Source organism: Zonotrichia leucophrys, chromosome 14 (genome assembly GCF_028769735.1).
Source record: "Zonotrichia leucophrys gambelii isolate GWCS_2022_RI chromosome 14, RI_Zleu_2.0, whole genome shotgun sequence".
NCBI lineage: Eukaryota > Metazoa > Chordata > Aves > Passeriformes > Passerellidae > Zonotrichia > Zonotrichia leucophrys.
The window spans coordinates 14,703,156-14,722,496 of NC_088184.1; the positions used below are offsets into that span (position 1 = coordinate 14,703,156).

Below are 19,341 nucleotides of genomic sequence, written 5' to 3' on the forward strand. Positions count from 1 at the left end.
CCTTCCAAGCTGAAGGCTTTTTTTCCCAGCACAGAAAATAGGCTCAAGCAGAAAGAAAACAGAACACATCCTTGATAAAAAGCACTTTTTAATTTTATCAAATGGATCTGTACAAAAGTTAGCATTGCTTAGTCAGAAGCGAGTGAAGAGAACAGATCAGTAACAACCAAAAGTCTTTCAAACTTTATACAGAAAAATAGATTGCATAAAAATGAGCTTTTTTTGTCTTTTCCCCCAGCCCAGCGTGTCCCTCCCTCCCCCGCCACGAAAGGAAATATGCAAAAAAATATTTTTTAGAAAAAAGAGTAGGAAACGTAGAAAAGGTAAAAAGATGAATAACCTCTGAAAGGTGGGTTTAGATTTACAAAGGCTTTTAAAGGCACGAGTTCCCATAAAATAGATGGTTATTTATATGCTCAGCATACAATGGAAGAAGTAGAAATATATCAATGAAATATTAGTCTAAAAACTAAGTACCCTAAACCCATTTTTTTAGTGGAGGAGATTTTAGTTTCACAGCTTGATGGATGATATCTGGTCCCTAGAAGCCAAAATTAAAGCAGAAGTCGCTCGTTTCTCATGGAATTACAGCTCCTTTAAAGCAGTCCTGGTTCTGAAAGCCTCCGAAGACTCCTGAAATCCGATTTTAACGGCCCAAAACAGGTGGCCAGAAAATCACCTGCCCTTTTCAGGCAGCATTTGAGCCTCCCAGCTGAATTAGTAATTCCCCCCCTCGTTATTTGACGTTCCCATTGGAGTTTCCAGGCGGATTCCTTCAGTCCCTCTCTCCAGCACGGCTCCTGCAGCGGTTCCAAAATGAAAAAAACCCAAAAACCAAGGAAAATCTATAGACTCATAACACCAGTTTATTGTATCATCTCCACTATTTTTTTTAGGCTCCCTCCCCCATCTTTAAAATCTTTTAAAAATTCTACTTTTTTTTTCGTTTTGCACAAAACGACTTCATTAATTAAAAGACAAAATAATACAGAACATAAATACATATTTAACAGATTAAAAAAAAAAAAACAAAACCAAAACAACCAAAAACATTTGAAGCTTCCAAAAACAAAAAAACCAAAACAAAATGTTAATTACAGCCAAACCTTGCTTAGAAGAACTCCTGACTAAAACAAAAAAAAAAAAAAAAATCAACAAACACTTCAGACACTGAATTGGTTGGTCCCATCAGACTCTTCCCACGGGATTTTTCTGGGATTTTGGGGCTCATCCCTGTTGGTCCCAGTGAGTTCCTGCCCTCAAGGTTGGTCCGTTCCTCACATTGCAATAGACCCTGAAAGTCTCAAACAGATTTTTTTGTTGTTGTTTTGTTTCCCCCCTCTCTTTCTCTCTCTCCACGTTTTGCACTTCCAGGCCGAGCGAGTTCGGCTCAGTCCAACATTTTGTCCTTCATTTACTCAAAAGGCATCGCCGGTCCTTTTTCCTTTTGTTTTTATTTTTACCTCTTGATTTTTTTTTTTTTTTAAATTTTCTGTCCTTTGTTTGGTTGGGTTTTTTTTTTTTTCAGTTTTTTGAATTACTTAAATCCTACGAATCAAAGAAAAAACAACAAAAATAGAGCTCTGTCCTTTCAGGGGGGGAGTTTCGAAGCAAGGTGGCGACCAGCAGAAAGTTCCCAGCGGCTCAGGAGGCACTTTGGAACACTCCACGCTCTTCCTCCTCATTCCTTCATTAGTGCATAATTCCAGGGGAGCCTCGCGAGGCTCCGGGGAATCCTTTAAGGCCTGGTCAGCGTGGTGTAGACGGGCTGCTCCCAGTTGGCGCTGGGGCTGTGCGCCGGCGGGATGGACAGCCCGTTGAGGATGGGGGTGGCGTAGGGGCGGCGCGACGAGTGGAAATAGGGGTACTGGTAGAGGCTGGAGGCGTAGCCGGGGTAGGGGTTGTAGTAGTTGGAGCTCTGCAGGTCCGTGTAGTCGCACTGCGAGCTGGAGAAGGAGGCGGCGGCGGCGCTGGCGGCCGGGGCGGCCGAGGTGGCGCAGGCCTGGCCGCCGTAGGAGCCGTACGAGTCGGAGTGCGCCGGGGAGCCGTGCGCCTGCTGCTCGCTGTAGTGGCTGGGGCTCAGCTGCTCCGTCTTGATGTGGGGCCGCTGCTGCTGGCCCGGCTCGGGCGCTGAGGGCGAGGCCGCGGCCGGGCTCTTGTGAGTCCACACCTGCGCGGCCGCGCCCGAGTGCGCGTACGAGGCGCCGTACGAGGCGCCGGCACCGCCGTGCTCGGCCGGCAGCGCCGCGTGCCCGTTCAGGGGCAGGTACTGGTCGAACTCGTGCACGTCGAAGGTCTCCATGTTGTTGATGACCTCGCTGCTGAGCTCCGAGATGTCCACGTTGCTGAAGTCGATGTTCTGGCGGCCGCTCTCCACCAGGCGCCGGCCCTCGTGCTTCAGCTCCTGCTTGCTGCCGTGGTGCAGGTCGGTTTTGGGGGTGGTGGGAGGCGTGGGGGGTCCGTGGGGCTGGCCTGGGGATGGAGGGACAGCGAGGTTTCAGCAGTGACCACACAACACCCAACTCCTTCACCGTTCAATAAACGGGTTTCACCTGTCTGGTATTGCTCCCTTTGGGGATTTAAATCTGCAGCACCATGTTGGACACTGAATGTCCACCCCTGTGACCATGTCCCCCTGGGATGAGCCTCAACACGGGACATGGGATGAAGCTGGGAGCACGCTGAGCCCATCAGGATCGCTTTGGCAGCACCGATCCCCCCAAGGGGCGCATTCACAGAGTGAAGCCCACGATGGAGCTCATCCTCTCCCTGCGGGTCCCAAGGCAGAGGGACCCAGGGCCATGATGCCAGCAGGGTCTGAGGCTGCAGGACATTCCCAGCGCTCCCAAAAGCTGTCAGCACACCAGTTCCCAGTGCTGGGAAGCTCTGCCCCAGGACCCCTTAGTAGCCCATTATATAATTAGCCCAGAATAATTAATTCTCCCCACCCAGGGACGCTGGAGTCCCGCTGCTTTGGCATTCCCTATGGCACAGCCAGCTCTAAGAGCACTCACTAAGGAAAACCACGGCCACGCTCCCAATCACAGCTCTTGGGACAACACCTCCTGCACGGCGGGCAGCAGCGGGATCCCATCCCACCCCCAGGGCACAGGAGCAGCGGGAATGCCGCCCTTTACCTGCGTGCTCGCCGTGGTGGTGCGAGTCGGCCATGCCGCCCAGCGCCGTGTCCGCCTTGTAGAGCTGAGTGCCGGCGTGGTGGCTCAGCTCAGCCCCCGAGTCCGAGTCGCTCTGCCCGGCTTTGACGCTTTTCCTCCTCCGGGGCTGGTATTTGTAATCCGGGTGATCCTTTTTGTGCTGCACCCTGAGCCGCTCGGCTTCCTCCACAAAGGGACGTTTCTCGTTCTCGCTCAATAAACTGGTTTTTTAAGGGGTTGGTTGTTTTAGTGAGGAAGAGAGGGGGAAAAAAATCAAAAAGCCAAAATTAGGATCTTTTCCTTAGAAGTTTTCTTCTTGTTTTTAGACTCGCACATCCCCGCTTCCCATGCACGGATCCGAGTACCCGGCAAGTTAACTACAAAATTAATTAGCTGTGGTAAAAAGGAGTTAAAATCCACGGCAAAAAACCGGATTAAAATACCAACTACAGCAGCCTGAAAAACCCGACCACTATAGACAGGGGTAACTGGGCAAAACAAAATCCCCCTTCCACATTTCTAACACAATTACAAAACACAATTCCCATGTTTGCCCTGCAAATGCCACCCCCTCACCGCCACAAACATTTCCAGCTTTGTTTGGTGCTTACAAAGAAACCACCAAGGCACCAGGGATGGGATTATTGCTTTCCAAACTCTCTGTCCCCTGCCCACACCTCTCTTTGCAAACTCTTGGAGAGGCTCAAACCGCAGCGGGAGCATCGCTGGCCCGAGCGGGCAGGAAAAGATGGGAATTAGGTACAGGCAGATATACCACGGGATAAAGCACGATATACCACGGGATAAAGCACACGGAGAAACGCGGCTCGGGGAACAGCCTTGGAAAGCAAAGCGGGCTCGGATGCTGCTCAGCAAATAAAAGTTTGCATCCCCAGGCAGCACTGAGCAGATAAGCAGGGAAATTAGGAAGCTCGTTAAAATAACTGCTAAAAAATGAGTTTAGCTGCGTTTATAGCTTGTAAAGCATCAAGCGAGCCAAAAGGAGGAAAAAAAAATAGGAAAAGCCATAAAACAAGTCATTAAAAAAGTCTCATCGCGTGGGGATGGAGAAGCCGCAGGCAAGGGAAGGGCTTGTGCATCTCCGAGGGAAAATCCACCCGCGGCACAGCGAGGGTGCCCAAGCCCCTGCTCGGGGGATTTTTCGGAGCAGGCACCGCTGTGTCCTTCGCGGGATGCTCGGGGAGGGGATGGTGCCGCCATTCGGATCGCTCCGAGACCCCCAGATTAACAAAAACAAAGCGGGCAGAAGCTTTACAGAAGCGCTGGGAGGGGGGTCCGGGCGCGCAGCCCCGCGGAGGACGCGGGGTCGGGTCGGGACTCACCGCCAGAGCTTGCCCAGGGTCTTGCTGAGCTCGGCGTTGTGCAGATGCGGGTACTGGTCCGCCAGCTTCCTGCGGGCGGCCTGCGCCCACACCATGAAGGCGTTCATGGGCCGCTTGACGTGCGGCTTGGCTTTGAGCGATCCGTTGCCGCGGACGGGCATGGGCACCAGGCTCCAGTCGTAGCCCTTGAGCACCTGCGAGACGGCGTCGCGGATGCAGGCGGGGAAGCGCTCGTCCACCTCGGCCGCGTCCACCTTGGCCCCCAGCGCGGCGGCGCCCGGCGGGCGCGGGGCGGGCGCGGGGGCGCAGCCCAGCCCCTCGGAGCCGGCGGGGGAGAGCGGCGAGTCCGAGTCCGAGTCCACGTGGGACATGGAGCTGGTGGTGCCCGCGGGGCTGCACGGAGCCTCCAGCGCTTTGTCGTGCTCCTCGGTCATGTTGAGCATCGGCGGGCGGCAGAGCCGGGCCGGCCGCGCGCTGTGCCCGCCCGGGGTGGTCAGGGGGCCGCGCACCCTCCGCGGGGCGCCGCGGGATAAAGGAGTAAAAAACAATAAGTTCTAGGAGGAAAAAAAGACGCGAAACGCTCAAAACTCAGCTCAAAATCCGCGCTACCCCCCGCGCTCCGCAGCCGGTCCTGCCGCCGCCGCCGCCGGGGCCCCGCGCTGCCAGCGCCGCGCTCCACGTCCAGTGCGAAACGGGGCCCCTGGCAACAAGTTACTTTAAGGGCAGGGCGAGCGGCCCCGCCTCCGCCGCCGCTCGTCATTGGCGGAGAGGGCGCGGAGATTTGCATAAGGGGCGTGGCTCCGCACGGCGGGCCCGTGCCGCCCGCCCGCCGTGCCAGAGCTCCCGCTCCGCCGGCCGGAGCCGCCGCCAGCGCGGGGTCCCGCTGAGGGTCCCGCTGCCGCCCGGGCCCGGTGGATGCCGCCCGCTGCTGTTCCGGCTCCCTGCTCCGGCTGCCTCTTTCGGCTCCTCTGTGCTTTTCCCGCTGCAAATCGTCCGGGTGCTTCACCGCCGCGCGGTACTGGCGGGGACCCCCCGACGGTGGGGATGTGTTTCACGCTCCGGTGTGCAGCCGGGGCCCGGTTTGCTAGCAGGGTACCGGGGCAGCGGGTGCGGGATGGAGCGGCCGCGTCCTTTCCCCAGCGCCGCGGAACGGGGGTGGCGGAGCGGCAGCGGCTCCGGGACGGCGGAGCGGTGCCGTGGGACCGCCGGTTTTATTTTATTTTATTCCAAATCCCCTTTTCCATGGGTTTTCGGGGCGGTCGGTGCGTGGCCGGGCGGGCAGAGCTCCCTGTGTGTCCCCGCAGCCCATCCCGGTGCCCCCGGGCCGTGCGCTCCCGCAGCCCCGAGCGCGCCGCTCCGGCCCCGCTCTCCCCAACGGGCGAGTAACGGAGGAAATCGCGGAATCGCTGGAAAAAAGCGACACGAGACCCTCCGTGTCCCCTCCCCGACTCTCCCTCCTCTTTTCCCGCAGCCTTCCCGCAGCCGGCTCCATCCCGAGCACCGGGAAGCGCACGGGAGGTCCCGGCCGGAGGAGGATGCGGCACCTCGGGGTGAGCCTTTGGATGGGGGAAAAAGGGAGGGTGACCCCCAAAATCTCGGCTGTCAGTTTAAGTTGTCCCTTTCTAAGCCAGTCCTGGTCTTCCAGCGTTTCTTTGGAGCATTTGATTTTAATTATCCGCGGAATTCAGCCTTCTAATTGCGACTGGGAGGGGGAAATAAAAACAACTCCCCAAATTCAAGTTTTATTTGCTTCTTCCCCTCGGAAAAATAGAGGGTCACGATATATTAACAGGGGAAAAAATAAGAAATTGGGCTTCAGGCGTTCTAGTGTTTAAAAAGTACCAAGAACATGGTGGTTTTTGTTTAATTATTGTGATGTGTAATAAATAAACTGTATGCTTTGAATTTAAATGTGTTTAAATGTGCCCGAATATTCGTCTGCCTTCTATGTGAAAATTAATTTGTTCTCTCAAATGGCAAAGCAGGATTTAATTTTATTCTTTTTATAAAAACCCCAAACTGTAATTTTCCCAGTTTTCAGCTTTCTGTTTGCAGAGTTGCCGCCTGACATATTTGAAATACAATTTTCAAAGCATTTTTAAAAGAAAAATTATTTTAAGTCTCAAGGTAAACTAAATACGTTGGACTTGCTAATTGAATAATTGAAATTTTCTTCTAAAATTTAATGAGATTAGGGATGAGTTTATGTTTCCCTGGGCTGTGGATTGGTGACTTTGCAATGCTGTTGGACACTTGGGAAAATCTTTTTTCCCCTCTCCTGTGACCCATAATTAATGCATATTCCTATAAATCCTGTCTCATTAGGCAATTTACCTTGACTCACAGAATTCCAGTGTTTCATCTGTTTTATCCAGGTTTGAGTCCAAGCAATAATCGCTATTTTTAGTCCATTTTTTCCCAGCCCAGCCCCTCCTGCGGAGCACCTTCCTCAGAAGATCCCAACCTCAGTGCGTGACTGAGGCTGGGAAGGGATTTGTGGGATGCTCGGAGTTCTGGAGGTAGGAATGGGAACAAGAACCCCTTTTTTCTGCTCCCTGTCTTCAGCTCCAAAGATCCCTGCGAAAGAAGCCCCCAAGGACAGGAGGAATTACAGACTTTGGTTTTCTCCCCTGCTCGCTGCTGCCTTCCAGGGCTCCCCAGCCCTGCCTGGGGCAGGGAATTGCACTTCCCAGCCCACAGGCTTGAATTCTTCTTTGTGCAGCACAGGTAGAAGGAGGAAGGTGACTTTGGGTGGTTGTTTCCTCTTGTTGCAGAGATGGGCTCGGGGATGAGGCCGTGCCCGGGAGCAGGGCAGGGAACGTGTCCTGCTGCACGTCCCCGATCCCGCACCAACCATTGCGTGTTCCCGTGTCGCTCCTGGGGGTTGGAGCACAATTCCTGCCCTCACACAGCCAGAACACGGGGAAAGGAGGGAGCTGGAGGTGCTCAGGAGCTCTGGTTTCCTGAGAAGTTCGCTCAGCCATGAAATGGAATGAGATAATGCTCGGGGAACAAGTGGGTTCAAGTGGGGCCGTTTGTGCCGCGGGGTCTCGTGGCCGGATTTTTGTATGACAAAGGATGGGGATGTTTGCCCAGGGATGGGCACGGGCTGGAGCTGCAGGGCAGGATCCCACAGGCCTGACATCAGCATTCCCAGGAAAAGGGTGCACATCTGGGAGGGTATTGAAGTCGGAGGGAGAGACGACCCACCTTGCATTGGTCAGCCATCGACTCCACTTTATTCATCAATCAGGCACCTTTTATAACAGTGTTAATTCACTTCATGCATATTGCAAAATCTGAGCTCACAATAGGTCAGAGATAACATAACAACCCCTCCTTATGTTTCCAATACCAAGATTTGGGTTCTCAAAATTATTCTTGCTTTCCCAAAACAGCCAAAGATAGAACATCCACTTGTTATGAGAAAGCTGCCTGAGAACTCTGATGTGCAAGGCTCTCAAGGCCTTCATGTTTGTCACTTTTACCTGTAGTTAAAAATAACCTGAGAACCTCTGCTGTTCACAGAAACAGGCTGTGAGAATCTGCTCCTCACAGCTGCCTTCTAGGCCATCCCTGAAAAAATCTCCAACAGGAGGGCACAACCCAGGTTCCTGTGGCCCACTGGAGCTTTAGGAGCGCACCCAGTTCAGAGAGGATTTGGGGGAACAGATCCAGCTCTTCCTGACAGAGTGGGCACAGCGGAGGCTGATATTTGGAATATTGCTTCATTTTCTGACGTGGCCTCTGAGAAAGTTCCTGGCCAGCTCAGGCAGTGTTTCTGGGAATCAGGGAGTAAATCCAAGGTCTGTGTGCCTGGCTCCATCACACTCTCACTCGGGAATCCTCAGCACCCCTGTGGGATGGAGGCTGCTCCATGTCCCATCCCGGTTCCTCTGTTCCATACCCCTTCCTCCTGCAGGAATAAAGTGTGTGCGTTGGCTCCAGAGCAGGCAGAGCCCTGCTCGTGCCAGGAAGGAAAAATTTCCTTTCCAGTGGCAGCCAGGGAAGGCATTTTTAGAGGATGAGAGCACGTGGAATCTCTGGAGCCCGTGGATGTGCTCTGGGATGCAGGATCAAAACTCACCCATATATGAATTAAACATTAAATGTTAGGCGAGGTGTTGGATCTCTTCTTTCCTCCTGCACAGCACAGCCTGGATGGCAGCTTTTCAAAATAATAGGGGTTACTGTGATTAATTATGATTATTGTGATTATTCATTGCTTGTCCTATGGAACCACTGAAGGATCCCTCTTCTGAACCAGCCCCTCCTCGTTAACCTGCACTAATACATGAGGAAAAAAAGGTGATTCTTCCTCTAAAAATCCTTTCCTTTAATCCTGGAGTTAAGGATTAGATTTCCACAGGGAAAATTGGGGATTTTAAAGGGAAGAATTATTACTGCTGCAAAGAAATGGCTTAGCAGAAGGAAGCTCCCGAATTCCCTGTGAGGTGCCCACGTCCCCTTCAGCAAGCGCAGCTGAGCGCTCGGTGTGTGCCCGCATTATCCACAGCTGCACGTCTGCTCCCTTCAGAGCAGCCCCCCGTGCTCATGCTGCCTCCCAAGCTCCTCATTTCAGCTCTCTCTGCTCCCTTTCAAGCCAAATCCTGGCAGCCAGAGGGGAGAAAGGCCAGAGCTGAATGAACACAGCGCGATTTCGGGTGCCAGGGCCAGCCAGCGGGGCTGGGGTGCTGCTGGGGACAGCTGCTGGCTGCTGTGACAGTGAAGGCTTGTTCCCCTGGCACTCCTGCAGCTGGTTTGGAACACAGCAAAATAGGGGATGTGGCGTTGGGGGTGGCTGGGTGAATGGAGATGAGCATCAATGATGCCCCTGCCCGCCTGGCATTCATGAATCGCCTTCCCCTGGAGGCTTGAAAGGCTCCAAAGCTCGCTCTGGAATAATCTTGTCTGAGTTATTTCTGCACTGTTTTCTTTCCTCAAGTCGCCAGATAAAAATAAAAGAAGAAATGGAGAAGTGAGCAGAAAAGCCAGCACAGGTGATGGTCCCCACAAAGGGGTTTGTGTGATCACAGAGTATCTGAGCTGGGAGGGACACACAAAGATCCTCGAGTCACATTTGGGACAGAAAAGACGTCATTTGGTGTCCTAATCAACCGGTTTATCACATGTTTTTCTTTCTGAATCATCTTCCAGGAAAAGCTTCCACTGCCTGTTATGTGACTCGAGTCCTGTTAAGTTTCACACATTTCTGCTGGTTTAGGTTTAAAGTTTACAGCTTGTCCTGTTGGAAGGTGCTCCTGGTCCATGATGGGGCACATCTCAGAGTGACCCTCGGGCAATAAAAACCGACCCAGCTCAGCATTCCCCTCCCAGCCCCAAAGACTCTTCCCTTTTTGCTAAACTTTAACCTAAACCTTGCACTTTCCTGCAGTAATTTCCTCAATTATCCAGTTTGTTTTACAGACACCCCCGTTTAATGTGGAATTTGCTGTAAAAGACCCCACAAAGGAGGAAACCATTAGCTCCCATCTATCTAAATTTTCCTCTCCAAACCTCGTGGCCGATCCAGAACTGCAGTATTCCAGTGGCCTTTAACAAACAGCTGATTTTTCCTTCCCTATACAATGCACCATTATGTGGCATTTTTTCTATTTTTTTTTTCCTAAGGAGAACAATGCAAGCAGCAGTGATGGGAAACTGGAAAAACAAAAGGGGCATTTAGAAGGGACTGGTTTAGAGGCTGGGAAGTGTTGAATAATGTTACACCTGATAGCAGATGCTTTCTCAGCGACCAGCACCGAGGTGTTTACTAAGGGGATACTCAATGCATGTTTACGTTCAAAAATACTATTTATGAACTCCATGCAGCCAAGTGTTTGATGTCTGTAAATTATTTAAAATACAAATCATGGTGGTATTTTAAGCAGTGAATTTAGATGGGATTTTAGGAAGAAATCCTTTCCTGTGAGGGTGGAAGGGGCTGGGATGGAATTCCCAGAGAAGCTGTGGCTGCCCCTGGAAGTGTCCAAGGCCAGCTTGGATGGGGCTTGGAGCAACCTGGGATAGTGGAAGGTGCCTAAAATTGGAACTAGATGAGCTTTAAGGTCCCTCCCAACCCAAACCATGAGGAAAACCTGAGGAACTGAACTTCAAATGAACTTAAATTCCTCAGCCCGGGCAGGGTCACCTGGAGCAAGTGACAGGAATGTGTCCAGGTGGCTTTGGGATGTCTCCAGAGAGGGAGATCCACACCCTCCCTGTTCCACAGCCCTGCCACCTCCATGGAAACCAGTTTTTCTATAAATTGAGATGGAATTTGTTGTGTTAATCTGTCCTGAGCTCAGCCAGTCCAAGCATGCTGCTGACAACTCCAATGTGAGCCATTCACTGAAGGGACTCCATCATCCTTGCCAGTCCCTTCTACACCAGAATATTCTGCAATTTGGATTCTGATTTAGCTTAGGATATCACTGCTCATCCTGTCACTGAGCACCACAGAACAGAGCCCGGCATCATCCCCCAAAACCCCTTGGAAATATTTTAATAGATGTGATCCCCTCTCCCCTTCCCTCCTCCAGCCTGCCCCAGCTCCCTCAGCCTCATGTCAGAGACGCTCCAGACATCTCACACCTCCGCAGCCGCGCTGGCCTCTTACTTTATTTAATATTTTAATTTTTTAAATAAAACTTTGCATTTTCTCGCCGGTTCGCAGAGAATTCTCCGCGTTTTCCCCCATCCTCGCCGTGTCCCCTCACGTCTCGCCCCGCCGGGCCGCACACTCTCGTTATACCCGACACTGTGGCCTCGCTTTGAAGAGCGTTCTGCCCTTTTTGCCCCATTTGTGCCCGTTTTGCCCCATTTCTGCCCGTTTTTCCTGGTTTTCCTCTATTTTTCCCCATCCCCGCCGTGTCCCCTCACGTCACACGCTCGCTGTCCCCGACACGGCGGCGCCGCTTTGAAGTGCAGTCTGTCAGTTTCTCCCCATTTCTGCCCTTTTTGCCCCATTTCTGCCAGTTTCTCCTCATTTCTGTCCTTTTTGCCCCATTTCTGCTCTTTTTGCCTCATATCTGCCCGTTTTGCCCCGTTTCTCCCCATCCCCGCCGTGTCCCCTCACGTCACACGCTCGCTATACCCGACACGGCGGCCCCGCTTTGAAGTGCAGTCTGTCAGTTTCTTCCCATTTCTATCAGTTTCTCCCCAATTTCTGCCCTTTTTTTTGCCCCATTTCTGCCAGTTTCTCCCAATTTCTGCCAGTTTCACCACATTTCTGCCCCTTTTGTCCAATTTTTGCCCTTTTTGCCCCGTTTCTCCCTGTTTTCTCCCCGTCCCCGCCGTGTCCCCTCATGCCCCGCTCCGCCGGGCCTCACACGCTCGCCGCGCCCGACACGGCGCCGCCGCTTTGCAGCGCGTTTTCCCCATTTCTTCCCGTTTTTTCCCATTTCTGCCCGTTTTCCCCCTATTTTCCTCCCGTCCCCGCCGTGTCCCCTCACGGCCCGCCCCGCCGGGCCGCACATGCTCGCTGTGCCCGACATGGCGGCTCCCAGCGCGGGGCTGCGCCAGCGCCGCCCGGGCCGGGCCGGAGCCCCCGATGGAGCTCCCGGAGCGGCCCCCGCTGCATCCCCCGAGCCCCCCGAGGCCGGGCTCGCTGCCGCGGCCCCGCCGCTCTCCCCGGGCACCTTCTGGCTGACCCGCATCGTGCTGCTGCGCTCCATTGCCTTCCTGTACTGTGAGTGCCGGGCGGGCGCTGATCCCCCCGCGCTGTCCCCGAGTGGTGCCCGGGGACGGCTGGAGCTGTGCCAGGGAGGGCTGGGGGAGAACAGGGAGAGGTTTTGCCGTTTTCCCATCCCCCGAGGGTGCTGGGGCACTGAGCAGGCTCCCCAGGGAATAAGCACATTCTCAGAGCTGCCAGAGGAGCCCTCCGCTCCCAAGCACGTGGTGGCATCCTTGGGGATGTTACAGGAACAGCGGCTGGACCTGACGATCCCTGCAGGACCCTCCCACTTGGGAATATTCTATGATTTTATGATCATTGTGGATGATCATAAAACCTCTGCACATTCCATGAGTCTCTTCTTTCCCCGTCCCACTTTCCTGGTGGATTGGGGATGGCTGGATGGGGTTAGTGATGCTGGAAGCTGGTGGAGCTGGAAGGAGAGCATTGCTCACACCACGAGGCTGGCATCTCTCAGCAGAGCTGCTTGGAGCTGCTCATCCTTTCCCTTGAAGCTGCAAGCTCACAGTGCAAGAGAGGAACTCTGTCCTATAGCAGGACTGCAGGGACAGATGCCATCCCTGGGTGCCAACACCACCAACAGCCAGGACCTAGAGTCAACATGACCTTAAAATATTCCACAGTGAAAGCAGTTTCCAGCCTCTGCCGTGCTCCTTTGCCTCTCGCTTTGGCACTGAGAGCTGTGCTCGGAGCCCACTGGTGCTCCGCTTAAAAATATTTACAGTGAAACCGAAACTGACAAGTAACACACTACGGTACAAATTCTAAACTTGCCCCAGATTTGTCCACAGAATCGTTAGAATTTGTAGCCTGCCAGCCTGCTTAGATTATTTTGCATCAAAACCATGCAGGAGTTGTAGTTTTGTACGGCTTTGACACGTGCTCTGGTTCTAGTTTGGTTTCAGCTCTCGGTGAAATGCGAGGTTATGACTCTTTCAGTCAAAATGAAAGCGATTCTGATATTCCCCCGTGTGTAAATCCAGGCTGCTGAGTTTCCCGTGGCTCAGTTTGCAGTTTCCTTATGAAAAACTGATTAGTGCTCTGTGCTGTGCCTTCAATGGAAGCTGCTGCTGCTGCCCAGGGTGGATTTGGGGTGATAAATGTGCCACACCTGGGACCAAAGGGGTGTTGGGGGTGGGAATGGAGCAGGAGTTGGCTGGAGGGGTGGGAATTGGTGGAAATCACAGGTGTGGGACCTTGTGGTGAGTGGGACACCTGGGACAACGAGGTGGGGAACGAGGATCTGATTGGGTTCAGGTGAGTTACAGGTGGAAGTGATTGAAACTGATGGGCTGCAGGAGAAAAGGAGGCTGGGAGGGGCTGGGCCAGAGAGTGAAGCTGAGTTTGCAGGTTGGTGAGTAAATGTGGGCTGCTAAAAAAGGGGGATAATTCTTTGTGGTGGTTTTTCAAGTAGGAGAGAGGAGTGAGAATGGCTGAAAGTTGGGGGGAGACCCCAAAATACCTCTGTAGTGTGGGGTGGGGAAACTTTTTGGTGAGTGGGGTGGCAGAGGGAGAGTTTGGGGTACTGAAGCTGGAAGGAGCAGGGCAGGAGAATGTTTGTGTCCCTTGTTGAGGGAAGAGGTGGAGGAGAGGAAAAGTTCACCTGCTTGTTGTGCAACTTGTGCTTGGCTGCGCTCAGGCCCTGGGGAGCTCTGCTGCTGCCTTGGGGTGAGCCAAATGAAGCAAAGCCAGGAAGCTGGGCCTGCTTTGAGACAGGACACATTCCTGCAGGCAGCAGGGCTGAGGCTGGCAGTGCAGGAGAGGTGCCCCTCAAGAATTTGTGGGGTGGAAAGTGCTTGTTGTGTGCGAGCGGGCAGATTCCCCTGGATGCTCCAGTGGGAAGGAGGCTTTGCCCTTTGATCTCTTTGGAGTGCCTGGCTTTAAAAACAGCAGAAAACAATTCTGTGCCTCAGTGCCAAGCTGCTCTCGCAGGTTTTTTTCTGGAGATGGAAGCGTTTAGTGTGACAGCTGATTTTTCTCCCAGACGCGGCGATTCCGCGCGCGCCGAGGCTCAGACTCGCTGAGGAGACGGTTGATGCCGTTGTGACAGTTTGACATTCCTCAGCCGTGGGATGGTTTCCCCCCTTCTTTCATTTCACCCTTTCATGTGTAACCCTTTCCTTTCCCTTTCCTCTGGGGGGGGATTTGTGTTAAGGTGTTGGGGAATGTGATGGGGGCTCAGCTCTGGGAGCTCAGGGATTGTTCCCCTTCTGGGTGGGAGAGTGAGGCACCTTGAGGATGGGGTGGAGAGAAACACGATTTGGGGTGTGCAGTGACCCCAAAGTGTGCTCTGAGGGCTTGTCACCTCCTTCCTGCCCCCACCCCATTCCCAAGGGGGTGTTCACTGCCTGCTATGGTATGGGAGATGTTTTCCCTGAGGATCTTCCTGTGTGGGAGGAGGACGGGCAGAGCAAGGCAGGTGTGCAGTGTCCCTCTGTGTGCCCTCCCCCTTTGCTTTTGCTCTCCTCTTCTTTTTTTGTGTCTTTTGAAGGGGTTTTCCAGAAGCAGCCCGAGCCTGGGAAGTCCCTGGCAAAGCAGCTGCTGTGAGAGGCAGGTTGGAAATGGGAGGTGGGAGAAGATCTGAGGGTTTGGAGAGGTCAGAGACCAACCCCACCTGCTGCTGGCAGGGCAGGGAAAGGGGATCCAGCTGAAAGGGCTCTGTGAGGTTTGGTCCTTACAGCATTGTCCTGTCCCTCTATCCCTTGGAAATGGTCTCTCTCTGTTTCCTGGTGGCTCCTTCAGGTCCTGGAAGGCCACAGTGAGGTCACCCCAAAGCTTCTCCTCTCCAGGTGAACGATCCCAGCCCTCCCAGCAGAGCTGCTCCATCCCTCTGCTCATCCTGGTGCCTCCTCTGACTCCCTCCTGTGCTGGGACCCTGGAGCTGGAGGCAGCTCTGCAGGTGGGGTCTCACCTGAGCAGGGCAGAGGTTTGGCCAAATGGCACTTGGGGATTTGCAGCTTTTCCACCCTGGTCTTACCCTGGGACAGGAATGGGTTTTTTGGCAATCCAGAAATACATTGAGGTCGTGTTGGAAGTGCTCTTTTTGGGTAAATAGCTGGTCCCAAAGCTCTCAACAGCAAACATGCATTATTTGCTCCCTTCACCCTCCTTCTAAATCATTTTTAAGTGCTCTTTTTGGGTGATTACCATCATCAGATTCCAGCCGTAGAAATTTCAGTAATTAGATACCACCCTCCCCAATCTCAGCCAGCCTCTGTGGAGAGCTTTGAAATAAAAGCTATTATTTAAATCCAGTTTATCTTCTTTCTCCTTATGTATTGTTTAATAGTATTTTCTTTCCCCAGCGCCAGAGCTACGGGAGGTTCAGGCTCCTTCTTCCTCAATGTGAAATCCAAAGCCCTCTCGGGGGGTTTGGCTTCCTGTAGGCTCCTGGCTCTCCCCGGTGTCCTTCCTCCTCTCTTTCTCTGCCATCTCCCCTGCCTTCCCTTCCCTTCCCTCAGCTTTATTCACAGGCTCCCAGTAGCGTTCAGCCTGCCTGCTCAGGGTTAGAGAACATCTCCAGGCACTTTTGCTGCCCTGAGAGGGTTTATTGCAGCTCAGTGCTCCTTGGCAGGGCTGTGCAGAACCAGCTCTGGGTCCTCTGAGCAGCTGCATCCCCCTGGAATGGGAATAAAAAAATAACAAATGTGGAGAAGGGAATCTCTCTCCCTGTCTTCTCCTTGCTCCAAGCTCTTGTGGAGCAGAGGGATCTTCCCAGGGCATCCTCCAGCTGCGGGCTGGGGTGGTTTTGGACAGCCTGAGACCCAAAGGGAAGCTTTTCCTATTTCCACAACTTCTCAAACACGGAGGCAGCAGGGAGATAAGAACTTCAAACCCCCCAAGCAACCACCCCAAAGTCTTCAGCTTGGCCGTGAAAGACAAGAAAACAAAAAAGGTGTTAAGGGCAGAGCACTCTGTGTGGGTTTTGTGGGTGCTTGGCTTCACCCTTTTGCTCAGTGCTCTGGTGTTGTTGCTTCTGTGTTGCAAAACTTTTTAGGGGAATTCATCAATTGAAAATTTATTTGATTCGTTTCTCTGGTAATAAAATACCAGGAATATTCTGCTCTTTCTTCTTTCCAGCAGTGCAACCTCAGCTTGCAGCATCCAGCTCAGGGCCTGTTCAAATGCCTCCTTGGGTCAAAGGGGCACTTGATCAACTGCTCCAGGCAGAGTTTTGTGTGTGTGCAAAATGTAGTTTGGGTTTCAGGCAAACCTCTGTGCTCTTGGTTCCGTTCTTCTTGTGGTTTGGGCATCAAGGAAAAGTTAAGACCTCTTTTAACAGGAGGAGGGGAAGATAGAGAAAGCCATATGACTGGAAAGTTTTGGATTTCACATCTTTAAATCTTTCCTGAGCATGAAAAATGGGATTCTCTCCTTCTCCCACCATGACAGTCTGAGCCTGGACTGAGGGAAGGGAGCTGAGGTGCCAGGGAAATCTGGATGGAGCCAATCCCTTTGGATGGGGATGCTTGGGTGCTGGTTATTGGCACCACGGGGGGTTGAACAAGGGGTGAGATGGGAGGCTGGGAGGGGGGAGAGTTAATGGAAAAGTACAGTGAGGCACCTTCTGAGGTGAGGATAAGTATGGAAGGTCTATTAGCAGCCCTGGTAATTTGCATGTATTATGTAAAGCTCAGCTGGCAGCAGGGAGAGCTCCCATGTGAGAGCTGTCAGAGGCTCGGCAGTGGGAGGCAGACCTGGAGCTGCTCTGTTCCCTCCACCTGCACAGCCCCAGGAACGGCACATCCAGGGCAACCTGAGCACTCCCAGCTCCTGCAGTTGTCCCTGGGAAGGGCAGCACAGGCAGGGAGCCCTGGGCTGGAGGTTTGGAGGGTGCAGAATGCCAGGGAGAGGTGGGGCAGTGTGTGCCCCAGCCCAGCAGGGTGGTGGTGCGGCCACTCAGTGCCCAAAGTGGAAGCAAAGTTGAGCTGGAAGATGCAGAGTGAAAAATCCCCAAACACGAGGCCACAGGGAGAGAGGCTCCAGAATAAGGGTTGAGGAAGAGGAAAGAGCACAGGCTTTGGGGGAAAAGGGATTTTTATATCCCCTGACCAAGCCACAGTTCAAGGGAAGGTTCCTGGAGAAGGCAGCAGGGTCTGTTACACTGAATTTAAGGCTCCAGGGAGAGGAAGCAATGACAAGCTGATAAATAACTTCCCTTTTCCCCTCCTGGGTCTGAGCATCTCCTGTGCGGCTGAAATCCTCTGCAGCTTCTTTAGTTTCAGCTCTTCCCCGTGTCCAGCAGCACAGGAGCTGCAGCCTGGGCGGGAACCTCAGGAGATGGAGCAGGGATGGATGAAGGTGGGAGCTGGATGGGGATGAGCCCATCCCAAAGGTGGAGAGGGAGCCTGAGTGATCCCAGACTGAGCATGGGGAGTGTCCAGGAGAGGGAGCTGGATCCGGGATGGAGCTCTGGGAGTGCGAGCATCACCTGCCAGGTGATGGATCAGCCACGGCTGGAACGCTGGGGTTTGCTTTGGGACAGGTGAATCCTGCCAAAATCAGGGCTGGTGCTGCTGGGTTTTCATCGTGGATGGAAATCCCAGCAGTGGGAAATGGGAAAACCCCTTTGGAGCCTGAGCTGGGCCATCCAAAATGTGCATTTCATGGCAGCTGCCCCTTTTTTTCCATTTTTGCTGCCTGCAGGCTCGGAGAGGCTGAGCAGGGTTCTGTCCATCCCGTGTGCACTGTGCTGGAATTGCTGCTGTTTGTTTTTCCTAATTTACCCTTTCCTTGTTTGTCTCGTGCACGGCACAGGGGTCTAATTTGGACTTTTTTTAGGCAAAAATCTGCTCAGCATTTATGGGTTGGGGCAGCAATTCTGGAGCATTTAGAGGTGAATTTGATTAGCACTTTTGGAAAACTGTGCAGCAAATTGCAGTGTTAATCATGGGAAATCAAGCCACGGGGTTTTAAGGCTGGACTGGCTTTCAGTTGGCATTTTTAAAGCCAAAAATGAAGATATTAAGCTGTCTAAAGCTCAGAAGAATTTTATTTCTGCTGATTTCATGTCAGGCTTTCTGATGACACAGTTGTGCTGAGCTGAGTGTTGGTGGAAAAATATGGGTAAAATAGAAAACACTTAATTTGTGTCCCAGAACTGATCCTGTAGTGTTTCAATCAGCTTTTCTCATGTCTCTCCCTATCCATAATTGAGTAAAATAACTGAAGAAAAATGTCTTTTATTTGTAAAATCATTCACTGTGTAGAAAAGATGGATGGGAAGAGACACAACCCATTAGCTCCCGACTTTATTGTGCCATCCCTGGGGTTCAGGATCTTGTGGAATCAAAGGGAACCCTCCCAGTGACCTCTGCTGTGTGCTGCTGATGACTTTTAGTGGTTTTTAAATGGGAATAAAACCCATGGCTGTGTGCAGAGAGCTGGGGGAGCGTTAAGTGGATTAAGTGGAACCCACTGGAGACCTTTGTCTGGGGAATGGGACTCTCAGTCGGATTCCCTGGGGCTGCAGACTTTGGGTTGCTGCTTCAGACTTCAAAGAAATGGGAATTGGGGCTCTGATTTCACACAGCCTCTCCCCCAGTGCTCCCAGTGAGAGACACCAGATGAACACCAGGGTTGTTGTTTGCAGAATGCCAGCATTGAGATAAGGAAGGAAACAGATTTGATCATTAACCAAGGAAGATTGGGGAGGGGAACAAATTGGCTTTTTCCAGGAGCTCTGGTGCTGCTGGCCGTGACGTGGCTGGTGTTTGGGTAATGTTTGAAGGATGGGTAAATTAGTGGATGCTGCCTAATCAGGAAATGTTGGCCTTCCTCATTTTTTATTTTTTTCCCTGAGACATGGAGATTACTGGAGTTACAAACTGCAAATTGGTAACTGCAGGAGATGCCTAAAATATGAGATAATGCCTAAAAACTGCCCAACTTTCTCTGTAGGACATCAAATGCTAGGTCTATGAGCTGTAATTAAATTGCTGATGTGCTGTTAAAAAAAGCAGCTGGCTGGTCTAAGAGTGTCCAGGGCTGGAGCAGCAACACTATAAATGGGACAGCTGCAAGGACATGGAAAAAGTGGGAGTTTAAGGGGTGGGAAAATGGTCAGATGTTGGATTTCCAACCTTCCAGGGTGTGAGAGGATGCAGAGGGTCAGAGCTGCAGCTGTGGGGTGAATCAGGGACTCAGC

General features: G+C 52.6%; 2 protein-coding genes and 1 long non-coding RNA gene across 3 annotated transcripts in view; 1 reads left to right on the top strand and 2 right to left on the bottom strand.

The window, feature by feature from the left end:
* Positions 1-386: 386 nt before the first annotated feature.
* Positions 387-5,164, bottom strand: SOX8 (SRY-box transcription factor 8). The gene is made up of 3 exons (XM_064726127.1): positions 4,499-5,164; positions 3,138-3,376; positions 387-2,472 (listed from the first exon to the last, which is right to left on the bottom strand). The coding sequence occupies exons 1-3, from the start codon at positions 4,939-4,941 to the stop codon at positions 1,739-1,741; spliced, it is 1,416 nt and encodes a 471-aa protein (XP_064582197.1). The 5' UTR covers positions 4,942-5,164; the 3' UTR covers positions 387-1,738.
* Positions 5,165-7,743: 2,579 nt separating this feature from the next.
* LOC135454053 (uncharacterized) lies at positions 7,744-13,317 on the bottom strand. The gene is made up of 3 exons (XR_010442020.1): positions 12,139-13,317; positions 8,586-8,655; positions 7,744-8,414 (listed from the first exon to the last, which is right to left on the bottom strand). It is a non-coding gene; the product is annotated as an uncharacterized LOC135454053 (long non-coding RNA).
* Positions 11,860-19,341, top strand: part of LMF1 (lipase maturation factor 1) — a 147,799-nt gene continuing 140,317 nt past the window's right edge. Inside the window, 1 exon segment of the mRNA XM_064725768.1 lies at positions 11,860-12,188. Within this exon segment, the coding sequence (XP_064581838.1) occupies positions 11,975-12,188 (214 nt within the window). The 5' untranslated portion in view covers positions 11,860-11,974.

Coding starts and splice junctions, on each gene's coding strand:
- SOX8 (XM_064726127.1), bottom strand. CDS start 4,941: ATGCTCAACATGACCGAGGAGCACGACAAAGCGCTGGAGGCTCCGTGC. Junction 3,377..4,498: donor ACCCTGGGCAAGCTCTGGCG/GTGAGTCCCGAC, acceptor TTAAAAAACCAG/TTTATTGAGCGAGAACGAGA. Junction 2,473..3,137: donor CCACCACGGCGAGCACGCAG/GTAAAGGGCGGC, acceptor CTCCATCCCCAG/GCCAGCCCCACGGACCCCCC.